The sequence below is a fragment of the Sapajus apella genome, unplaced genomic scaffold (genome assembly GCF_009761245.1).
Source record: "Sapajus apella isolate SASKATOON/1434 unplaced genomic scaffold, GSC_monkey_1.0 scaffold5, whole genome shotgun sequence".
Taxonomy (NCBI): domain Eukaryota; kingdom Metazoa; phylum Chordata; class Mammalia; order Primates; family Cebidae; genus Sapajus; species Sapajus apella.
The window spans coordinates 4,703,772-4,725,587 of NW_022436945.1; the positions used below are offsets into that span (position 1 = coordinate 4,703,772).

Sequence of the window (21,816 nt, forward strand, 5' to 3'; positions counted from 1 at the left end):
AGTTAACATTTGACTACCTATTCCCTTGAGGATTCTGAGAAAGTTTTATAGACCTTTACAATTACTGCAGTCTTTCTCCTCACATAACTCAATTTTTTTTTTACATTTTTATAAAGTTTTTATGGTAGAGATAAAGGAGTATGCACTCAACAGACATTTGAGAACTAGCTGTATTCTGTAATTAGATAGTCCCTATCCTTAATCAACTTAGAAGTTTAGTGGGAGAAACAGGAAAATCAACAAATTAGTTATGAACACAGTATAGTGGAAGCACAGAGAAAATGGAAATATTTGGATAGATTCCTAAAATAAGTATGTCATTTTTGCCTGTGGGCCATCCTCTTCTCTGTTTCAGCTTTATTAATATTTCATTTATTTTACAGTATTTTGAGTCTATTTTTTTCTATAATTTTTAACAAGACTCTAGGCATCATCTAGCCTGACATGATTATTTTTAGAAGTTGAAACCACAGCCTAGAGAGATTTAATGACTTCAGAGGCAGAAACTAATTGTTTCTTAAAAAATGTGATATCCAGGCCAGCAGAATCAGTGTCACCTGGGAACCTGTTAGATATACAGATTCTCAGGTGCCACTCCAGACCTACTGAATTTGATGTGTTTCATTTGATGTGTTTAACCAGCCTCCCAGATGATTCTGAAGCATGCTCAAGTTTAGAAACCACTGTTAGAGTTCACTAATTCTTTGTGCCTCTGTCACTAATCAAGGTCATTGTTCTAGTGAGCAGCTGTTATTGATGTATGTGTTTTACCTCAGGGGCCTTGCAGTAAAAATCAATAAAAAGTACTGATAGAATTAATTGGTGGTAAAGCTGGAATAAGAACCTCCAGTCTAGCATTCTTTCCAGCATTCACTGTTACTTTTTACCCTTTTAAACTCCTTGACAGCAACTTACTTAGTCTACAGTACTGATTCTGAACCCATAGCTTTTAAAAGGCTACAACCTAAAGGCTACAATCCTAATCTAAGCATCAAAATAGAGTAAATAAATGAACATATTTTTAGGAAAGCTTCTTAGGTTTTTCTTCAGCTTTCTGAAGAACTGATTCTGAATCTTCTCTGAATTGTGGACTTCAGTGGAAAACTGATGAAAGCTATAAATCTTTTCTTCAGGAAAAAACCAAAATTACATATACACTAGTCACCCCTTATCCATGAGGGATACATTCTAAGACAATCAGTGGATGCCTGAAACTGCAAACAGTGCCTTTATATGCTGTTTTTTTCCGATGCAAACATATGTATGACAAAGTTTAAATCATCAATTATTCACAGAAAGTGATTAACAACAATAACTAATAAAATAGGAAAATTATAAAATGTAATGTAGTAAAAGTTGTATAAATGTGGCATATCTCTCTCTCTCAGAATATCGTATTGTACTGTCCTACAGATAACTGAAATCATGGAAAGCAAAATGCTGAAACGGGGGACTACTGTACATCCATGTACAATATATTATATATAATTTCAGAGACTTCTGGTCTCTATTAAAGCTCATGGACCCAGGTTAATAAGTGCCTTATTTTGATTTCTGTTGGGACTTTTATTTCCACTTAATTTTCAGATTCTTCCCTTTCCATTTTCTGTGGCAGTCATTTTTTGAGAGTTTAAAATGGCATGTCCCCTGCCTCCCCCACATATACATAAGCTTGCACATGCGTGTACACACATACTTAACTGTGTGGATATTTTGGGGATACTCCTAGATTGTTTGGAGGGCATGGGCCAGAGCTTCCTCTAGTAGTTCCTCACTTACCTTTTTCCAGGTACATTGAGTATGTGTTGAACAGAATACAGTAAAAATTCATGGACATTAAAGAGTCAGATTCTTTCAGATAAGCAAGTGGAGGGATCGAACATTCAGCAAACAAGGATCTGACAACACAAGACTTTGGAGACTTGGTGAAGTAGCAACTTAATGAGATTACTGTGCTTTTACGCTTTCCTCCTCCGTCTGCCTATTTTTCAGGGGAGTTGGTGAAGGTTACAATGCAGAGACAAATATGGAAGCACTTTAGAGAGTAAGATATGAATATGAATATTCTAGGTATTAGTCTTTGTTCTGGGGTGTCTTATGCTTTTGATTTTTACCATGTAAGATGTTTATGCACTCATGTTGAAATGCAGACTATGTCAGATAACAAAATGTTTGATAGATGTTTAAAGTATGGTGCAATTATGGAACTAAAATATTTTTCCCAAATATTTATTTTCCACATGCCAGTGTCTGTCTTCCTAAATATGTGAGAAAAGTTTAGAAATTAACCAAAAAATGCTTTCTGTGTGTATAATATGTTAGGAAACTTTATAGAGAAAGATTACCATAGAAATTATTTTACTGTATTGCATTAGTATTGCCAGTAAAATTAGATTATTTTTGATAAAAGATTTAAGAGATAAATGTACCGAAAATAATGTCCTCCAATGCAAGAAACATTGTAGCTCATGAGATCTTTAGTTATTGGTATTTTGTGGGATACCGATTAATTAGTAATATGTTCATCAGATGTCCTCTTTTATGTAGGAGAACTTAGTATTTTTATAATCACTTTTTGGAAAAAATGTATAGATTATAATGTCTTTTTTTCTATTCTCTTTCAGGATCGAAATAGAATGTATGACAGTTTGAATATGCACTCTTTGGAAAATTCGCTTATTGATATTATGAGAGCAGAACATGATCCTCTTAAGGGTAGGTGACTTTTTAAAAAAGATATATATTTATATTGTATACCAATTTGCTTATCTTACTAGTTTTTATATGAAAGTGAACCTTAAGTAGCACCTATATCTACTATAAAATTCTGTTATACATTTATTAATGGCAATCTTTGTTTTTATGAAATTTCATACTTTTGTTGCTTAATGTGAACTCACCTCCGTTGACTTACAATTTAAGGAAAATTTACTGTTTAGACATGCTTCAGTTCACTGGAGAATGAAGAATGGATCTAAAAGTATACACTAGTCAGTTTTCTAGAATTCTTTCAAGTACAAAAATATTAAAAATATTTCTTGGGATACTTGTATTCACAATTTGCAGTGATTCCAGCCTAGAATTATCCCTAACCTCCTTTCTCATTTTTTCTTCTACTGTCAAAGGGTTTTGAAAGGGGAATATTTTATAGTAGCTTCTCTGAGGTGAAAAATAGCTCTTCAGAGAAGTTGAAACAAATTAGGAAAAAGAATCGGCCCACTTATCCTACCGTAGCAGTCTTCATTAATTGTTTATTGTATTTAAAGAAATTCATTAACATAGTTGTTTTTGGCTGTATGTTATTCTGTTTATAAAATGATAAAAAGTAATTATTATATATTTCTTTATGCAATGTAACTCATTGTCATTTATATCAATGGTGAAAATCTACCAAATTGTCAATTTGAGTCATGACAGATACTGTTTATCTATTGCTGCATAAAAAATTATCTCAAAACTTAGCAGCTTAAAACAGCAATAAATATTTATTACCTTACATAGCTTCTGTGAGTCAGAATTTCAGGAGCAGCTTAACTATTTGATTCTGGCTCTAAGTCTCTCATGGAATCAAAATCATGGATTACTTTGTAAACTTTCTCCATTTTTAATCCTATAAAGCCAAGTTAGAATTCTCTTAGAAGACTTGGCCTAAAAACTCTAAACTTCCATATTGACAGGGAGGTGATGATGTGGGGCTAAGTTGATAATACTGACCACATATCTAACTATTTTGTTCTGTTTATGGATTTTGCTTGTAAAAAGAATTCCCTGTCTTTTCAATTCCTTAATTTTAAGGAGCTTGAGAAGCTGAGCAGATATTAGTGGTTGTTGATTAAACTTAAAGGTATATGTCAAGTTTTGGGGGATGTTTGTTTGGGTTTCATTTTTTGCTTCTAACCAAAATTCAGCTTAGTTTTTTTAGTTTCTTTGTCTAGGCTCTTGTTCTTTTTCACTGTTAATGCTGGCTGTTTCAATGGTTTGTCTTAGATTCACCGTTTAGAATAGAAGCCAGCAGCTTATGATTAAGAAATTTCCTGTTTATCTCCTTGACTTCTCAAGAAAGAAAACTCTTAGAAACTCTAATATGAGATAAAGTCAAGATTATTAACTGTTACCAGTGGATAATAAAAGTTTTTCATTGTTGTTTCTCCTCCTTTTTTTTCAAAAGGCTTTTTAAACATGTTAGACAAAATGTTCATTGTGACACTGTTACCTCAGTTTTTCTTTTTGCTAGCCTGGGTTATGGTAAAAGTGAAGGGAAACCTAAAAAGAGGACATTGAAAAGGAAATGGAAGCATTATAAGGCGAAGGGGAATTACATATATATGTAGATATATATGTTTTTAAATCTCAAGTGAATTCAACATTTTTAAGTTAGAAAAATTATCTTTGGCTGTTAGAAGGGGAAAACCATGCCCACTAACCACCTTTAGGAAGCATTGTGGTGACAAGTCTTTCCATATCTCCACAAAACAAAACATGTGGAGAATATTTTATATTCTCCACATGTTTTATGACAGGGAATTTTTTTAAAAGAGAAAAAAATTGAGAAATCTTCTCTGAATAATATAAAAAAAATAAGACTGATACTTTTACAATGCACAATCATATTCCTATTAAAAATTATCTTGGTACTACGCGCTGCCACTTTCAATTTTTTTTTTCCTTCCTTTTCTTATTAATACAAACTTAGCTGCCTTCTGGGATATCATATTGTATATTTTCTTCATCTCCATACTCTGATTATTGTACCTTTTTCTTTGGTCTGGATCTCAGTAGAATCTGCTAAAGCAAGGTGGTAGCAAGTGGAATAAACCATCCAGGGTTTAACATCTGAATTTGTTTTCCTTCTTTCCATTTCTGTTCTTAAAGGCAGTATTTCACCCTCTGTTTCAACTTTTCTATCTTACCTTCTCATCCCTTTTAGGAAATCCTGTCCTCTATTTAATTTAAAAAAATTATTTTCCCCTAAAAAACAAAATGGATATTAATTTATTCTTTTTAAATGCTGTTTTACAAACCAGCCATTTCTTTTGTCTTTCTTATGGGATCTGATGAAAATAAAATGAATTATTTCTCTTTATATTAATGGTGAAAATAGGAAACTGAGCTTGAGTGAGGAGAGATATTAGTTATCTCTGTATAATTATCCCTAAATTTAGCAGATCAAAACAATAAACATCATCTCACACAATTTCTGTGGGTTTGAATTTGGGAGCAGTTCAACTGGTTACTTCTAGCTGAGGATATCTCATGAAGTAGCAGTCAGCATACTGGCTGAGGCTGCAGTTATCTGAAGGCATGACTGGAACTGGAGGATCTTTTTCCAAGATAGTACACTCACATGGCTGGCTATTGGCAGAAGAACTCCGTTTGTTGACTCATGGACCTCTCTTCAGGGCTGTAAAATTTTTCTTACAACATGGTTGCTTATATGCCCCAAAGTGATAAAAGCTCAAAATGAATATCCCAATGTCTTCTATGTCCTAGCCTTAGAAGTCTCGTACCATCATTTCCACAACATTCTGTTAACTACATAGATCAGTTCTGCTCAATTTCGGCCAGATCTGCTACTCAAAGAGATGTGAGTACTAGAGGCTGGCTACCACAGAGGTAAAAGGCAGAGTAGTAAATTTGTATTCAATTCTACCCTTAGTCTAAAGGAAAAGAAAAATTAGTCAAGGTGAGACTGTCAGTTGGAGGAAAGCAGTCAAGCAGATCTCTAGAATGCTGTGACAGGTTCCTGACCTGAGAACTGAGTGTGCTAACAGAAGCACCCTCTCATCCCTGTTTCTGCCCAAAAACACTTTACTGCAGTTTATTTGCATTTTCCTACTCCCCAGTGGTTTGTCAGGACAGTAGGGAACCTCCATTGTTTAATGTTAATATTTTTATGGTCTGGCACAGCAGGTGGGCAGGATCTAGTCTTGTTAGAGTTGTACAGATATGAAATGATGGCTACCCGAGATGGAATACCGAATGCACTTTACTCAGTTAAGTGTGTCTGCTTTTACACAGGTTTCCTAGATACTGACTGCACGTTGTCTGAGGCAGACATGGTCTCTGCCCTCATTGTATAACCTACTGGGGAAAGGGAGATACCTTACACAAATACAGTATACATATATCTGCTGTGTGTTAGAAATACTGTGGAGGAAGATTATGAGGTGTTTAGAGAGATTATAAATGAAAGTACCTAATTTAGATGTGCAGTAAAGGAAGCTGAGACTTGAAGCCTGAGCAGCACAATGATGGAAAAATATTGGGAGAATGTGTCAACTAGACAAAAGAACCAGCATGTGTAAAAGCATGGAAGAGATTGTCACATTTGAGGAACTGAAAGGAGGCTAGTCCTGGCATAGCTTGTGTAGGGCTGCCTGATGCTGACTGGGTGTAACAGGGCTCAGTTAACACTGTTGAGAATGTGCTGTCTTTTACTATGGATCATGAACAGAATGACACACTGTTAGATGCTTTCTTTAGTATGAATGGCACTGACCCGTCTGCTTTATTTATTCTCTGGTGGTTTCTCTCCATTAACATCCTATTTTCTGATGACTGCCTTGATTCTTGGAAAATAATTTGCTTTTCAAGGAAGAACAATCATGGATTCTTTAAATGGTTAAAGTAAATCATGCTTTGCCAAATACTGTTTTGTAGTTTTCCAGTTTTAGATTTATATACCTATTTTAAATAATTTGCAGTTTTTACATGGTATGTGTGGGTCAGTTCATTCCCCTTTAAACAAAAGAACAAGACAGTGATTATTGTTAAAGTCTTTTCCTTCCCTGCCCCCTACAATTCATAAAAAGGCTTACTGTGTGAATATTTTTGCCAGAAATTGCTTGTGTCATTCCCCAAAGAATAGGGACAAACAAAAGTACTTAATTTTAGCTCATGAAAGTTGATTTGAAAAACTCTAGGAAGAAATGTAGTTTATGTAATGGTTTTTGGGAATGTGTGTCAGTGATCATAATGCCTTTACCAATGTTTTACGAGCAATTAAAGAGAACTCAGGAAAAGGAATTTAGAATGCGATTTTACACTAACAAATGTCTAGAAGTGGATGCCTTTAAAACTTTAATTTACTACGTTTTTATATATCTAGTGTCATTTTTATTACCTGATTGCTACACTCCTATTTTTTTAAGACTCCTGAAGTAAGAAGCTCTGTTTATTGTAGGGCATATAAGCACTAAGAAAATAAGGAGTTATTCTTGTCAGGTGCTGACTGATTATTATAGTACCAAATTAAATTCTACTTTTCCCTCTCTCTGTCTTCAGCTGACCTTAATATAAAATTACAATACCAAGTCACAAAATGACTTGTATAAATTTCTAAAAGTCTCCATAGTGGGAACTTACATTTAGAATTTAGAAACTGTTGAGCCAGACAGAGGTTCTCAGACTTTGAGAGTGTGTCAGTCATGTGGGTTTCAAGGCCCATTCCTAGAGGTGGTAAAGTTCATGTGATGTCTAGAACATACCTAGAGAAACTAGCATAAAGGAGCAATGGTAAAGAGATCTTTAAAAAGCTATGAATGTTTAGTGGGATTTTTAAAAATAAAGTCCAAAATAAAACAAATACCAATAATATACTTACGAAAGCAGGTGTGTCATCCGCTCTTAGAGGATTCCTCCTTATTTCCCCTGACAGAGAAAGTAATGCATTTCTCAAAACCAAATTTACATTTTCTTCAGCCACAGGTGTTTCCTAAAGTCAAAAGTTTTACAGTTGCCAATATCAAAGATAAAAGAGTATGGAATAAAATCACATATATTAGAATGTATCTTTAAAAAGATAGAGGGATGCTGTGTATGCTTTCAGTTTTAAATGAAATGTTTCCATTTATTTTAAAGGGGAGTAAGTAGAATTGACATATTCTTTCTCCTTTATTGATTTTTCTTTTCTTTATTCTATGGACCCCTTGCCTTTGATAGGAAAAAAATCATTATTAACTTTGTAGTAAATTATATTTATATAGAAGCCATACATATTTTATTAAACATATTCTGACTTCACGAGGTGGTTACTCTCATAATCTACATGGGATCTTGATACTTTACTTTTCCACTGCTCAGAATTGTTCATCTTAGTGAAAGTACGATTTATGAATTTAACTGGTCCTTGAGAATATCTGTAGATTGACAAGGAAATCATAATAATTTGGTTGTGAAAGTTTTTGTTTTAAAAAACTTATTTGAAATATGGCATCGTGGATAGAGATAAGTTTTGTTTTTATTTATTTTTATGTAGTTGTCTTTATTACAAACTGTTATTACATTAAAAAACATACTTGACTTTTATTTCTTCTAAGCATCTTTGAATATTTAGGTAAATGATTTATGACAGACTGAAATTTCTTTCTTAAATGCTAAAACCTGTTGGACAGAAACTACAATGAATTTTGTTAAAATCACATTTATTTATTTAGAATATATATGTCCTTACTGCAATCCTGTAACTCACTACAAAGCATCTTTTGTATGATTTGAAAAATATTTATATCATTTGTTTTAAATGGAAAATAGAACAACAAAAGAATGTTTCCTATATGTAACTTGCAGTGATAAAAGCAAGTAATTGGGATAATTAGACCTATGAATTTTAACTGCTTATAGTATTTGAAGATAGATCCAAGAGTCTCTTCTGAAGGTTTTTTCTCCGTAATAATAGCATTTTATCCTTTTTAAAGTGTTTGTTTTCCTGTTACCAAAAATAGTATTTATTAAAGAAAATTTGGAAACACTAGGAGAAACAAGTTTTAAAATTATCACTTTTCCCACAAACTAAAATAACTATAATTGGTATTTTGTTGTTTAATTTTTCTAATCTTTTTATTCTCTATAAATTTAAAATATTTCCAGTAATTAAATCTTTGCCTTTCATCCAACCTGGTTAACTTTTTAAAAAATTTTAAAAAATATATGTACATAGTTTTGAAAGTCAACTAGTTTTGCAAGTCTTATATAACAACAACAACAAAATAGAAACCTCCTTCCTCTTCCTTGTCTGTCTACTTTAGATTCCTGCTCCTTAGTGGTAGCCACTGTGAGCTCTTTTTTTTTTTTTTTTAACTGATTCTTTATGTACTTATTTGTAAATAATATGCTTGTGCTTCTATATTTTCTACATTTTAGGTATTATGTGTTGATACCCTAATATGACTTAAATATCTTTCAATGTTTCCCCTAGTCTGTCCTCCAAAATGATGAGACCATTTTTGTATAAATCAGGGATTGTATTACTGAGAAAATGAAAATAATATTCATAGATGAACCTTGTATGTTTTGTACTATAATATAAAACTTTCTGTTTTATAAAATTTTCTTTTACCTGAAATTAATCATTGTCTTTTTTGGTTTATTTGCTTAGTTTTCTAAGTATTAATTATTAATTCATCTCAGAATTTATCCATAGACTATAAAGATCTTTTCAATACATATAAACGTATGAAATTGTCATCCAGATTGTTTTTTTTTTCATTCTTGTAGCCCTATAAAGCAGTCATTTTGGGACTTCCATAATCCTAGGCATTTCTTTTTTTCTGTGGAATCCATGTCCTAATCTCCATGTCCTTTCTTTACTGACTTAGCCTTTGTTTTTCTTTATTTGTTGGACCTGTATTACCTTCCTGCTGTTGGGACATAAATTTTGAGACCCTATATGTCTGAAAACATAATTCTTCTACCTATATGATAGGCCACTATGGAATTAAATATTAGCAATTTAGAATATCGAAGGTATTGATTCAGAGTCTTAACCTTCAGTATTGCTTTAAGTGTGGCATTATTCTGAATTCTGTTCATTTGTATGATTGCCTTGATTTCTTACTTTTTTGTTGTTGGTTTTCTTTCTAGAAGCTTTTAGGATCTTTTCATGCCCGTGGTTCTGCAATTTTGTAATAATGAAATGTGTATCTCAGAGTGTGCATGTGAATACATACCCTCCTTCCTACCTTCATTTTTTAGTTTATTAAGCTGTATCTTTATTAGACCATTTTAATTCAGAGGTTTATATCTTCAGTTCTTGAAAGTTTGCAATATTATTTCCTTGACAATTTCTTCCCATTTTTTAATATTACCTCTTTTTGGAGTTCTTGTTCCTCAGTTGTTAAGCCTTGTATATTCATCCTCTGTTTTTCTTTTCTGTTTTCCGTTGTTTTGTCTCTTGTTTTGCATTTGAAGAGCTTATGTTTATTTTTCAAATCTTCTATTGAGTTTTTTATTTTATAATCTTCTGCTGACTAATTTTTAAAACTCTTTTTAACAAAACTTCTCAGAACTTTCCAATTATGTCTTCTTCTTGTTTCATCTCATTGTTCTGGAGGCTACTATAGTGTTTGAAGATTATTTTTCCAGTTCCTTACATTTCTGTGCTTCTTCTAAGTTCTTCTTTTTTATTTGGTTGTGTTCTCATTTTCTCTCACATTAGAGATGTTCACCAAATATTTTATGATCCTTTATTGTCTGTTCATATTAAAAATAAGACACAAAAAATGGATATTGTAAGCTCAATGTATATAGTTGGAATTATCAACTAGTAATGATTGCAATAAGTTAATCAGGTGAGACCCTCACCATGCCTTGTATCTAGGTCTTTTCTTTTGTTCTGGGAAATGATCGTGGATGGGGGTCTTCCAGCCTTCTGCTTATGAGCTGTAGGCCAAATTGCTAGCCTTCTTAGATTCCGGAGGGTTCTTTTAAAAACTCACTTGCAATCTTAAACTTTCCTGTTTTCTTACACACAGTTATAACCAGAGCTTCTGATTTCTGAACCTGTCCAGGTGTGTACTACAGTAAATGGAGTGTTACTTGATGGCATTCCCCATATACACTGGCTTAGGTTGTGTTTTCAGTGATTTCTAGTCTTCAAAGTTGGTTACCATTCAACCATTCACATTTATAGTTCCCAGAAATTTGAAGACTTGGTTGTTTTATTATCCCATTCCAGTCTCTTTATCCTAATGGTGCTATGCCTCTTTAATATCTGCCTTTTTATTTATTTATTTATTTATTTATTTTGGTGAGATGGAGGCTTGCTCTAATTGCCCAGGCTAGAGTACATTGGTGCGATCTCCGCTCACTACAACCTCTGCCTCCCAGGTTCAAGCGATTCTCCTGCCTCAGCCTCCCAAGCAGCTGGTATTATAGTCATATGCCATCATGCCCGGCTAATTCTGTATTTTTAGCAGAGATGGGATTTCTCCATGTTGGTCCGGCTGGTCTTGAACTCCTGACTTCAGGTGATCTGCCCGCCTTGGCCTCCCAAAGTGCTGGGATTACAGGTGTGAGCCACTGCGCCCAGCCTAAAATCTTTTTAACTGTCACATCGGGGGTTTCAGAAAGCAACAGAGGTGAACACATGTATTCAGTCCTTCATGTTCAGTTGGAAGTCTCTATAATCTAGTCAACTTCTACCTCATCATAAACATTCTTTGGCACCCCTATCAAGGATAAATTACTTTAGTGTTAAGAATTTATAGAGAATCAAGATTCTTTTTAATCAGAGCACCTTTCGTATTTATTTTAGATTCAACCCTTTGTTCTTTTTTTTTTTTAATATATATCTTTCACATAAGACTGTATCATGGAAGCAATGCCCACATGTGTTTTTGCTTTACCTTAAATCAGCATCTATCATAATGTCACACTAATAGGAGGGGCTCAGTAAATTATTGGTTGAATGATTAAACATTTTCTCATAATTCATATTCTTCAAAATATTGATTTAGAACTTTAAAGAATCATTGTATATTGTATCTATACATGTAAAATAGTTTGTATAACCATTCTTGTATAGTTGAACATTTAGATATTTCAAATTTTTTAATAAAATTGAGTTAGCTTTCTCTTTTTTTTTTCCATAGCACAAACTTCATATGTGTGTTGCTGAGGCTGTAAACATATATTACCAACTTATGTTTGCTTTATACCACTTCCACTGGCAATATTTGTTGCCTATTTGCTATTCTTATTGGTTATCAGCATTATTTTTGTCTAAAAACCTTTTGACAGTGAAAAATTTTACAACCATTAACTCAACTTGACTTTAATATTAGTTACATGTATCTTAATTAGTATAACTTTTATCGTAAAGGTGTATGATAATACATTATCTTGCTAAATGATTAATGACAAGTTTTATCTTTTATTATTGTTGTCTTTTGTGATTACACTTTTCTTGAATCAAAACTTTTTGGTATTCTATGTTCTTTGATGTTTCTTGGTAAATTTTCTAGTATTAATTGGATAAAAGTCTTAAAATATGATTAGGTCAAAAAATTTGTGGTAGGATTTTGATTTGAATGAGTTAACTAGATTAATTTCAATTGAATCTAAAATAGATTGATGGCTTTTATTAGATGTAGGTAAGGAATGATTCTGTTGCTCTCTTGGGATCTGGTACTTTGGATCTAAGGGTCTTTTCTACGTTTGTATGATCTTATTCTTAGGCTTTTATGAGGCATGCATTGAAATTTGGGAGTATGGTCAGGAATGACTGTCCTGCCCCTTGGATCTGAGCAGAGATTGGAGTTATTCAAGGTTGGTAATGACCACATTCTAAGTGGATTTTACCAGACTTCACATGAACCTTTTTTTCCTAATTGGATTTGGAAGTAAAGGTAAAACGTAGATTATAAAAAAAAAAAATACTGGAAGAGTCTATCAAATGAATGGGAGCAGTGCTTTATATAAATCACTTAAGAAGTATTAGATGTCTTCTATTAAGGATATGTGTGTATTGTATGTTTAACATACATATATAGTATATAACATACCATACATACCATTTATTGAGTACTTGATACAGCTAAGCATTGTTCTTGAGGACTCTACATATATGTATTAACTCATTTAATTTGCATGACTAAGAGCATTGTTCTTGAGGACTCTACATATATGTATTAACTCATTTAATTTGCATGACTAAGAGGTAGATGTTTATCCTTATTTTACAGTTGGATGACTGTGGCTTATTCTTAATAATTGAGTTTCAACTGCTAGTAAGTGGTAGAACTTGGTAGCTCTTGAGTTTGCGCATTTAATCACTGCAGCATACTGTTGTCTCCCTTTTGATCTGTTGTTAATAGTAACCTAAGCCCTTTATGACTCTAATGTGAATTAAATGTTTATTTTTGTTTTAAAAACAGTTGGCAGAACACATGCCATTGTTCTTTAGCTATTTTCTCATCACTGAAGAGTTAACATCATTAACTCAATATTAGGGGTTTGGAGTTCGTTTCTTGTGGTAATTTATTAAAGAAAAAAATAGTTGTGGAGAAGGGAAAAAAATTACCTTGGCAAAGAGCAACAAGCAGGACCTTTGTAGTATCTCTCTCCACAACTTCTAATATGTAAGAGATTTAGAAATAAGCTGAACAAAAGTCTTGTTCTGTGATTTTTTTTTTTCATTTTCTTAGAGAATATCCCTCTCATGCCACACATGCAAACACATATTAAGGTATTTGTGGTTTTAATTCAGTCCATAGTTCACATAGTGGAATGAAATATTTCATTTATCCATTCAACAAATATTTGAGAGCCTGTTACATGCTAGGTTTTGTTTAGATGCTAGAGAATAAAAGAGACTAAGTTACTGCTTTCATGGATCTTCTATTTTAAAGAAGTATAGAGACAGAAAATAATATATAATAATCAGTACTATCCAGAAAAAAAAATATACTATCAAGGGGATACAGAAAGAAAGAAGCTGCTATTGTAGATAGCATAATCTGTCATGCCATCTCTTCAAGACCTGAGTGGAGTGAGGGGTGCAAGCTTTGGTCATATCTGGACAGATATATTTCAAGTAGAAAAAGGAAGTAGGAAGATCCTGAAACGGGATTACTTGGCATGTTTGAGGTACAGCAAAGAAGTCAGTGTAGCAAAAATGGTAAAGGATCTGGGACCAGATATTTGTTCTAAATGTAATCTGGTAATTTGTCTAAACAAGTGATGAGTTGTATACAGTTGGCATGTTTCTTAGTATTTTTAGTTGCTCAGATAATAAAGTGGCTAACATGAGCTAAGGCTTTTTTATACAGTTGTCACTTGGTATCCATTGAGACTGGTTCCATCCAGGACTTCCTGGGGATACCAAGACTGTCAATGCTGGAGTCCCTCATATAAAATGATGTTGTAGTTGCATGTAACCTACGCACATCGTCTTGTATACTTTAAATCATCTCTAGATTACTTATTATACCTGAAACAGTGCCTAAACATCACATTTCTGTGGATTCAATGTTGTGTCATACTTGGCGCACATCAAAATCAAGTTTTGCTTTCTGGAACATTTTGGAAATTTTTTTCCTGAATATTTTTGGTCAGGAATTATATTTTCAATATAATTTGTTGGTTGAATCCCATGATACAGAGGGCCCCAGATACAGAGGGCTGACTATATATGTTATATACAAATTACTATTTGAAATCATAATAGACAAATAAGACAGTTTTTAAGATACAATAGATCCTCTAGTTATTCATTGACACCTAAAAATACATATATTTTTTTAAATTACTATTTTAAATTACATAGTATCTTAATGTAAAAGGACCAGTGCCAAGAGCTAGTGTATACCCATTATTTGTATATATATTTAACCATTACGAAATTATACTTTATCATATTTTCACAATAAAAAGCCGTTACCTGGTTACCAAAAATTTAATTTGCCCAAGTTTATTACTGGAGGACCTTATTTGTAAGCTTAGGTTCTTTCAGGACAAGAGAAAGCTCCTAAGTGTCTTGAATAACAAGTTTGTTTCCTTTACCAGAAACATTAACGCTCTTAGAGTAATATGGTGATTTTCATGGATTGAAGCTCCTTTTTATCTCATTTTTCTATTCTGAAAACACAGTTTCTGCCTCATAGTCTAATATGGCTTCTTCACTTTAGCTATCACATCAGCATTTTAGCAAGCAAGAAAGAGGAAAGGAGGGTCTTTCCTTTTAAGAATACTGTATTTCCCAGAAATTGCACATACTACTTTCACTTTTTATCCCATTGGCCAGATCTTACATTCAGGGGTACACTTATCTGCAAGAAAGCTGGGCTGTGTAGTTTTTTGGGTTTTTGTTTTTTACTCTCGGAAGCTCTGTACCTGTCAAACTTCGGTGACCCTGTTGTTGACAGGAACAGGTAGGTATTAGTGTACACCTATCTGTCTGTGCACCACAGGTCTTTTAAGCAATAAGGAGAAGCTAGTTTAATAATAATGTGTTTTTTTCTATATTAAAGCTTAAATTATCAAATATACTATAGAATATTCTATGAGTTTTTTTAAGAGATAAAATTGTCCTACAACCAACCATATATACCTTTATATTATGTGATCAAAATAAAGTAATTATTAAGGTAGTGATCAAGAGCATGGAGCCAAACTGCTTAGGTTCAGATTTTGCCAGTGCTGACTACCAGTGGTACCTGCCAGTGGTATAACCTTGGGCAACTTACTTAACTTTTTGTGACATAGAATCTTCATATTAAAATGAGAAGGTAATAATACCTAACTCATAGGATTATTATTAGGAATAAGTAATTGGTTATAAAGAATGTAGAAAAGCTCTTAGCTCATAGTAAAGCCTCAAATGCTGTTAGTTCTTACTGTCAATTGGCAGGTTCTCAGTGAAAGTACTTTTAATAATATCCTAAGTAAAATATGACTTTAAAACTTAATATATGAAGATACATTAATGTGTTCACTGTGGTAGAGGAAAGGCGATTGGATATCTTTAAAAATGAGTCTAAATTGCTTATTTCATTTTGGAATACTTTGTTACCTATATTGAGATTTTCTTAGGTATCGAGGTATAGTATTTTAGAATTTATATGCAATATGTATTTCTTTGCAAGTGCCTTTTAAAAATCTATTCAGAGCCACAATATCAAAAGACTATCAACGTGAAAATATTTTGTATGTTGGGATAAATAAATGAACAGTCAACCTATTAAAGAGTAATTATGTGACAGTTGAAAGTTGAGGATCTTTCAAGGTAGAGCTAGACTTCATGTTAAGGCTTTGCTTAATTTACTTTTCCAGGAAGTCTTGCCTTAATCCCTGGGCATGATTACATACTCTTGTGGGTTTTTTTATATATAGCATTCTATACATAACTCTTTTAGCACCTAGCATATTTTGTTGAAATTGTATATTTGTGTCTATCTCCCCTACCACATCATGAGACTATGTCCTACTCCTGTATATATCCTCTGCATCCTACACACTATCAGTATCAAAGATTTAATTAACTTACTATGCTGAACAGTGATAAAGGTTGCCACTTTGTAGGAGTTACTTGTTTTTATCTTAAGTCAGAAATAACAGTAATTTATTCATGCCCTGAAATTGTTCTACAAATTTGGCCATCTGCAGCAAGATGTTTAGAAATAGGCTTATTTCCAAAATAAGCTATTATACTTCAAAGTAATGTTCTGTGTTACTGAAGTCCAGTTTAGGAAAACTGCGCTTCCTGGCTCTTTATTGTTTACCTCCCGTATGTATGCTTCTGTTTCTTACTCCATACTGATGTGTCATAACAACAAATTTATTGTATGTTTTAGAGTATGACAACTTTATTTAAGAGGTCATTTAGTTAACTCATGGCATGCTGTGTGAAATGCAGAAGTAAATAAGAGATGGTAGATAATCCTTTTGATAACACTTACTTTGCTTAACTATGTTGAGTCTGAAATCACAATGTCCATAATTAACTTAGAGCTCAGGTGAAGTGTGTGTATGTACAGGTAATATGTATGTATATCTATCATATATATTTATGTAGTTTGGCATCAAAATTGGATTATCTCTGCCACTTACTGTTGTATTAGTAGATGATCAAACTCTTTAATTTCATAACCAAAACAAAAGCCAACAGACAATCTCTGTCTTATATATGGAACTGTAAAGTGTAGAGGACTTGCTGAAGTGTTAAAGGTGGATGCAGTTAATCTGTACTCTTTACTCATGTGCTATCATACTGGTTTTCTTTTTTAAAGGGATTGTGCTGAAAATTACTAAAATGCAATCCCAGACATGTAATTTTTAGGCATTTTTCAAATGAGTTTTCAATTTATTTTTATTATTTAGTTTTCATTTGTTAGAGACAGGATCTTTCCCTGTTACTCAGACTGGAATGCATTGGTACAGTCACTCACTATAGGCTCAAACTCCTGGGCTCAACTGATCTTTCCTTCTCTACCTCCCAGCCAGCTGGGACTACAAGCATGTGCCACCATGCCCAGCCTCTAAATGGGTTTTAATGTACTATTCTAATAGTCTATTAGAGATTCAAGCATTTGAGAAAAGTCCTGTATTTTATAACAGACTAAAAATAATGATCATCCTTGCTGTTGGCATTTATCAAACAAGTGTTACAATGTAAAAATGCTGGATAAACCACAGAATGTTTCACGCATACCTTTTTTCTTCTCCACAGCAGTTTGTAATACTGTTGTCCCTCTGCATTTAGTAAATAAAAAACTTTTGAAGAATGACTCTGACAAAATACCATGCTACTATGCTCATAAACTTTAATATTTTTATTTTTATATTTTTAATCATTTATAAACTTTGAAAAGCTTTCAATAACAATTGTAATATATTTAAAGTGTTTTCATTAAACTTCTTTATTTAAATATGACTTTATAAAGCCATGTTGGTAAGTTGTGATGAATTTTTCTGCTTATTTTTTATTTCAACATTTTAGTTGTTTTTGACTTAGGAATATGAATTTCTCTCAAGTTTTATTTTTGATGAGATCTATAGATAAAATTACAACTTTGAAAAAATTTAAAAATTTCACATTTCATATTAAATTTGCAAGACTAAGATATGATACATACATTGTTTTTACATTTCTAGAAACAAGCTTTATTCTATTGGCCTTCCTCCCAAATCACATTGTAATCTTATGATAGAGGAAGTAAGGTTAATTGTTTTTGTTTTATTTACAACTTCCCAAATAATTTTAGTTAATTTACTTTTAGCTGAGTATTAGCTTTTTAGTTCTTAAGAAATATACTGCACTCAATAATTTCCTCTTTATTCCGCTTTTGTTTGTTGTTGTTGTTGTTTTGGTTTTTTGTTTTTGCTTTACAAATAGCTCCATAATCCTCAAACTCACCTTTCCTGTCTTTTTAAAGGTCGATTGAGCTATCCACATCCAGGAACTGACAATCTGTTGATGTTAAATGGTAAGTTTTATAAAAACATTTTATATTTCCAGTAGATTTATATAAAGATGACTTAATACGTGTTTCTCTGAACCTCTCCGTACACACAATTTAATCATTCTATGAGTATAAAAGTAAAGTTACAACTATTCCCATACAAAAGGCAGAATTAGGAATCTGAGTGTGTTCTGGCTGGCAAAGCAGTCATTTGTAACTGTATGACTTTAATTCAGTGATCACAGACTTGGAGGCAGTCCTAGTTTGAATATTGCCTTTCCAGTTTCAGGTATGACCTTGAGCAGATTACTGTTACCTTAGTTTCCCCATGTGTAATGGGAATTTAATCTCAGCATTATTGTGACATTTAAATGAGATGTTTGCAAAGTGCATAGAACTTGTTACTTAGTATAGCACTTGTGTTTGTGGTTAAATAAGGAATATACTGGTGCCTCTGTAAGTATTGTGGTCACACTAAACTTATTCAAACTAGAAACCTTACATAGTGAAGTTCACCAAAGCATGGAAAAGAATAAATAAATTTTTATTAAAGTTTGTTTTCTTTATGTTGGACAGACATTGACATTCAGAGTCTCAGTACTTAGCACATCGTGATTGTAGGAGTAGAGATGGAGGATTAAAATATCCTTTACAGGAGTATTTTTAAGTCAGAGGGTGGATGTGGAGAAGGAAATAGGAAGAGGAAAGAATAGAAATAGTATTAATATTTACTTTAAAAAAACATAATATCATTGGAATGGCTTGGCTCTTCTTTCAACTAAAGTTTTGTCAAAATAAGATGACAATGAAGTTGGGGAACAAAGACTGGAAATAAGATACATGTAAAGCTAGACCATGTGAACTAATATTAAGTAGGCTATAGCGACAGAAAGATGAAAATAAAGTCCAGACTATGTAGGGAGATGATCAGGATAAGTAGGATTTTAATGAGAAAAGTTGAAGAAGCAGAACATTAGATAAGTGATTGATTTAATCATTCAGCATTTCACTGTTTAGTTTCCTATCACATGCCAGCCTAAGCACTGAGTTATCTAATTAGTGAGAATCTTACAGGATGGTTGTGATCAGAATTGTCAGGTTACTACTGGAGCCATACTGAGTAATATGGAAGCAAAGAGCTTAGCGGCCACAGTGTATTTGCAACTTACATTATTAGTTATACTAAACATTATTAAATTAATTGATGTTTTTGTCAGTTGCCAAAAGACCTTATAAATAATCTAGATGTTAGGTTGAGAGTGTTTGATCACATGGTAGAAAGAAGAATATTTTATTTCAGGCGAGATTTGCATCTTGTGGACAAATCTGCTTTGTGTATTATGTGAGTACTCTTAGTAGTCTGTCATTTGGGGCCACAATGCATACTCAGTACAGGGAGCCAGCCTGGAGATTGTGAACTTTTTCTGGCAAGGTACTAGCTGGGAGAAAAAGATAATGAAACTCGGACATGGAATGTGTTTCATAAGGAAAAGAAACAATTTGATCCAAAGAAAAATTTTTTAAACTCCTTTCGGATCATTGGTTGAGAGTGAAGCAAGAATCACATAATTGGGAATATTTGTGGGTTAAAGAAGTCCTGAATATTAAGGATTTAAATAATTTTAGTAGACACCAAGGTTATTGACGAGAGAACTAGGCAAAGAAGGATACTAAAAGGTAAGGGGATATTTTTCTTGAGCTATTTTTAACTGCATGTAATTCAGGTATATTCTTAGCATATTGTCTCCTTGGGAAATGTGAGAATTAAGTGATATTAGTATACTTGTACTATTTATTAACTGTTATTAACTGATTAAAGAAATTGTTGTATCTCATAGTACATAGACCTACTTTTTGAATTATTAAAGTTTTTTGTAAGTATATTACATTTAACTCACTTTTAGGCATTTGATTAAGTTGTATTACTTAATGGACAGGCAGAGCTAATATTATTAACTTTAAAAATCATTGTTTAGTAATAAATTTTGCATCAACCCTTTTTTTTTTTTTTTTGTAGTGGTGTAACAGTAGCTAGCTCATAGTGGTTACTTACGTAGATTCTGAAGCCAGATTATCTGAGTTTAAACCCAGGCTGGCTTTTTCTATCTGTGTAACCTTGAACAGCTTACCTAACTTCACTTTGCCTCAGTTTGTTTATGTCTAAAACAGAGATTAGCGTACTGCCTGACTCTGGGCGACTGTTCTGAGAAGTGAGTGAATTTATTCACGTAAAGTATTTAGAGCAGTTTCTGAAAGTAAGTGTTAGCTAAGTAGTGGGTAATGGTGAACAGTGACAAAACTTGATTTGAAAGAGTAAAAATCATGTCCTATAAATACATGAAGTTGGATATGTCTGTGTTGAAGAATATAAAATTAAGAGAAAATATAACTGATGTTTTAAACTATTCTAAGTCTATTATAAGTAGCTAACAATGATGGCTCTATTTTATGTTGTTGCAGAAAGACAAACCAGAACTATTTGTTAGAAACTATCTTGGGACAAAATTTAGTAAAATTACTCTAAAAAAAAAAAACCTCTCAAAAAAGGTGAAATAACTCTCTAAGGCAGTGTTTCCTAAAGTTTGATGCTGTAGCTCCCCAGAGTACTCAAGATGACTTTTGTTGTACACAAATACACACTAAAATAAATGTATAACTGTTGCAATTAAAGAACATTCCTTAGAAAATACAGAACTGACAGAAAGCTGACAGTGATTCTAGGCTTTAGTTTCTTTACCAAAACATACTGTTACAATTGTTAAGCCAATATGGGAAATATATCTGTAAACATATCTGTAAGGATTGTATGATTCTACCTCTAATAGTTAACAGTTACGGTTTATCTTTTAAATATTCCTTTAAGTGGGAAAGAAAGAGAAATGGGATAAAAACCAGGGAGTTGATCAAACTCAGTAACACTATGGAGTGCCTCTGGCAAATCCTTAACTCTAAACGTCTGTTAACTCAGATACACACACACACACACACACACACACACATATATATTTTTTAAAAAGGTGTAATACAATAAATACCTGTATATTTCATGAGGTTGTAGAGGTATTTTTAATTTAAACAATAAAAAAATACTATATAAATTGAATTGACTGCTGGAGACTGTCACTATTGAAGAATTCAAGTTTGTCGAAGAGTCTGTATTTAGCATCCAGAAGCACTTTAGGGAAATGACATTATATAAAATTGTGTAGATTGTATTAAAACCAGAAGTGAAGTACTTCAGAAGTTAGAATGAAAGATGTATGTTTATATTTCTAAATGTATAAATCCTAAACACTTTTTATTATCAGTTTAAAAAAAAAAACTGCTTACAATAGAAGCAAAGAGCAATACAAAATGCTGTATCATTCAAGTATTTGTATTAATATTTGAATTACACTTCCTTTACCACTTTCTCAAGGAAAATAGCTTACATTTTTATTAGTACATGTTTTTTTTCAAAAGAGAAACAAATAGCAGAAGCATTGGTGGCCAGGAGGAGGAGTGGGATTGGTATTAGCAAGCTAGTTACAAACGTAAATTTGCTGTGATAACCCACATACAGCTATGTATGTGATAAAGAGCTTACTGTACCTTTTGAGAGGAAAAAAGTTATGTGTATCTTTTAATTAAGAAAATT

The 21,816-nt window shown here is 32.6% G+C and overlaps 1 protein-coding gene across 8 annotated transcripts in view; it reads left to right on the top strand.

The window, feature by feature from the left end:
* CPEB2 (cytoplasmic polyadenylation element binding protein 2) overlaps positions 1-21,816 on the top strand; it is a 66,087-nt gene that overhangs the window by 11,931 nt on the left and 32,340 nt on the right. For all 8 annotated transcript variants that reach the window (XM_032272779.1, XM_032272787.1, XM_032272796.1 and 5 more), the window contains 2 exons: positions 2,625-2,715; positions 18,153-18,203. In XM_032272779.1, the coding sequence (XP_032128670.1) occupies positions 2,625-2,715; positions 18,153-18,203 (142 nt within the window). The remainder of the gene's footprint in view (positions 1-2,624; positions 2,716-18,152; positions 18,204-21,816) is intronic.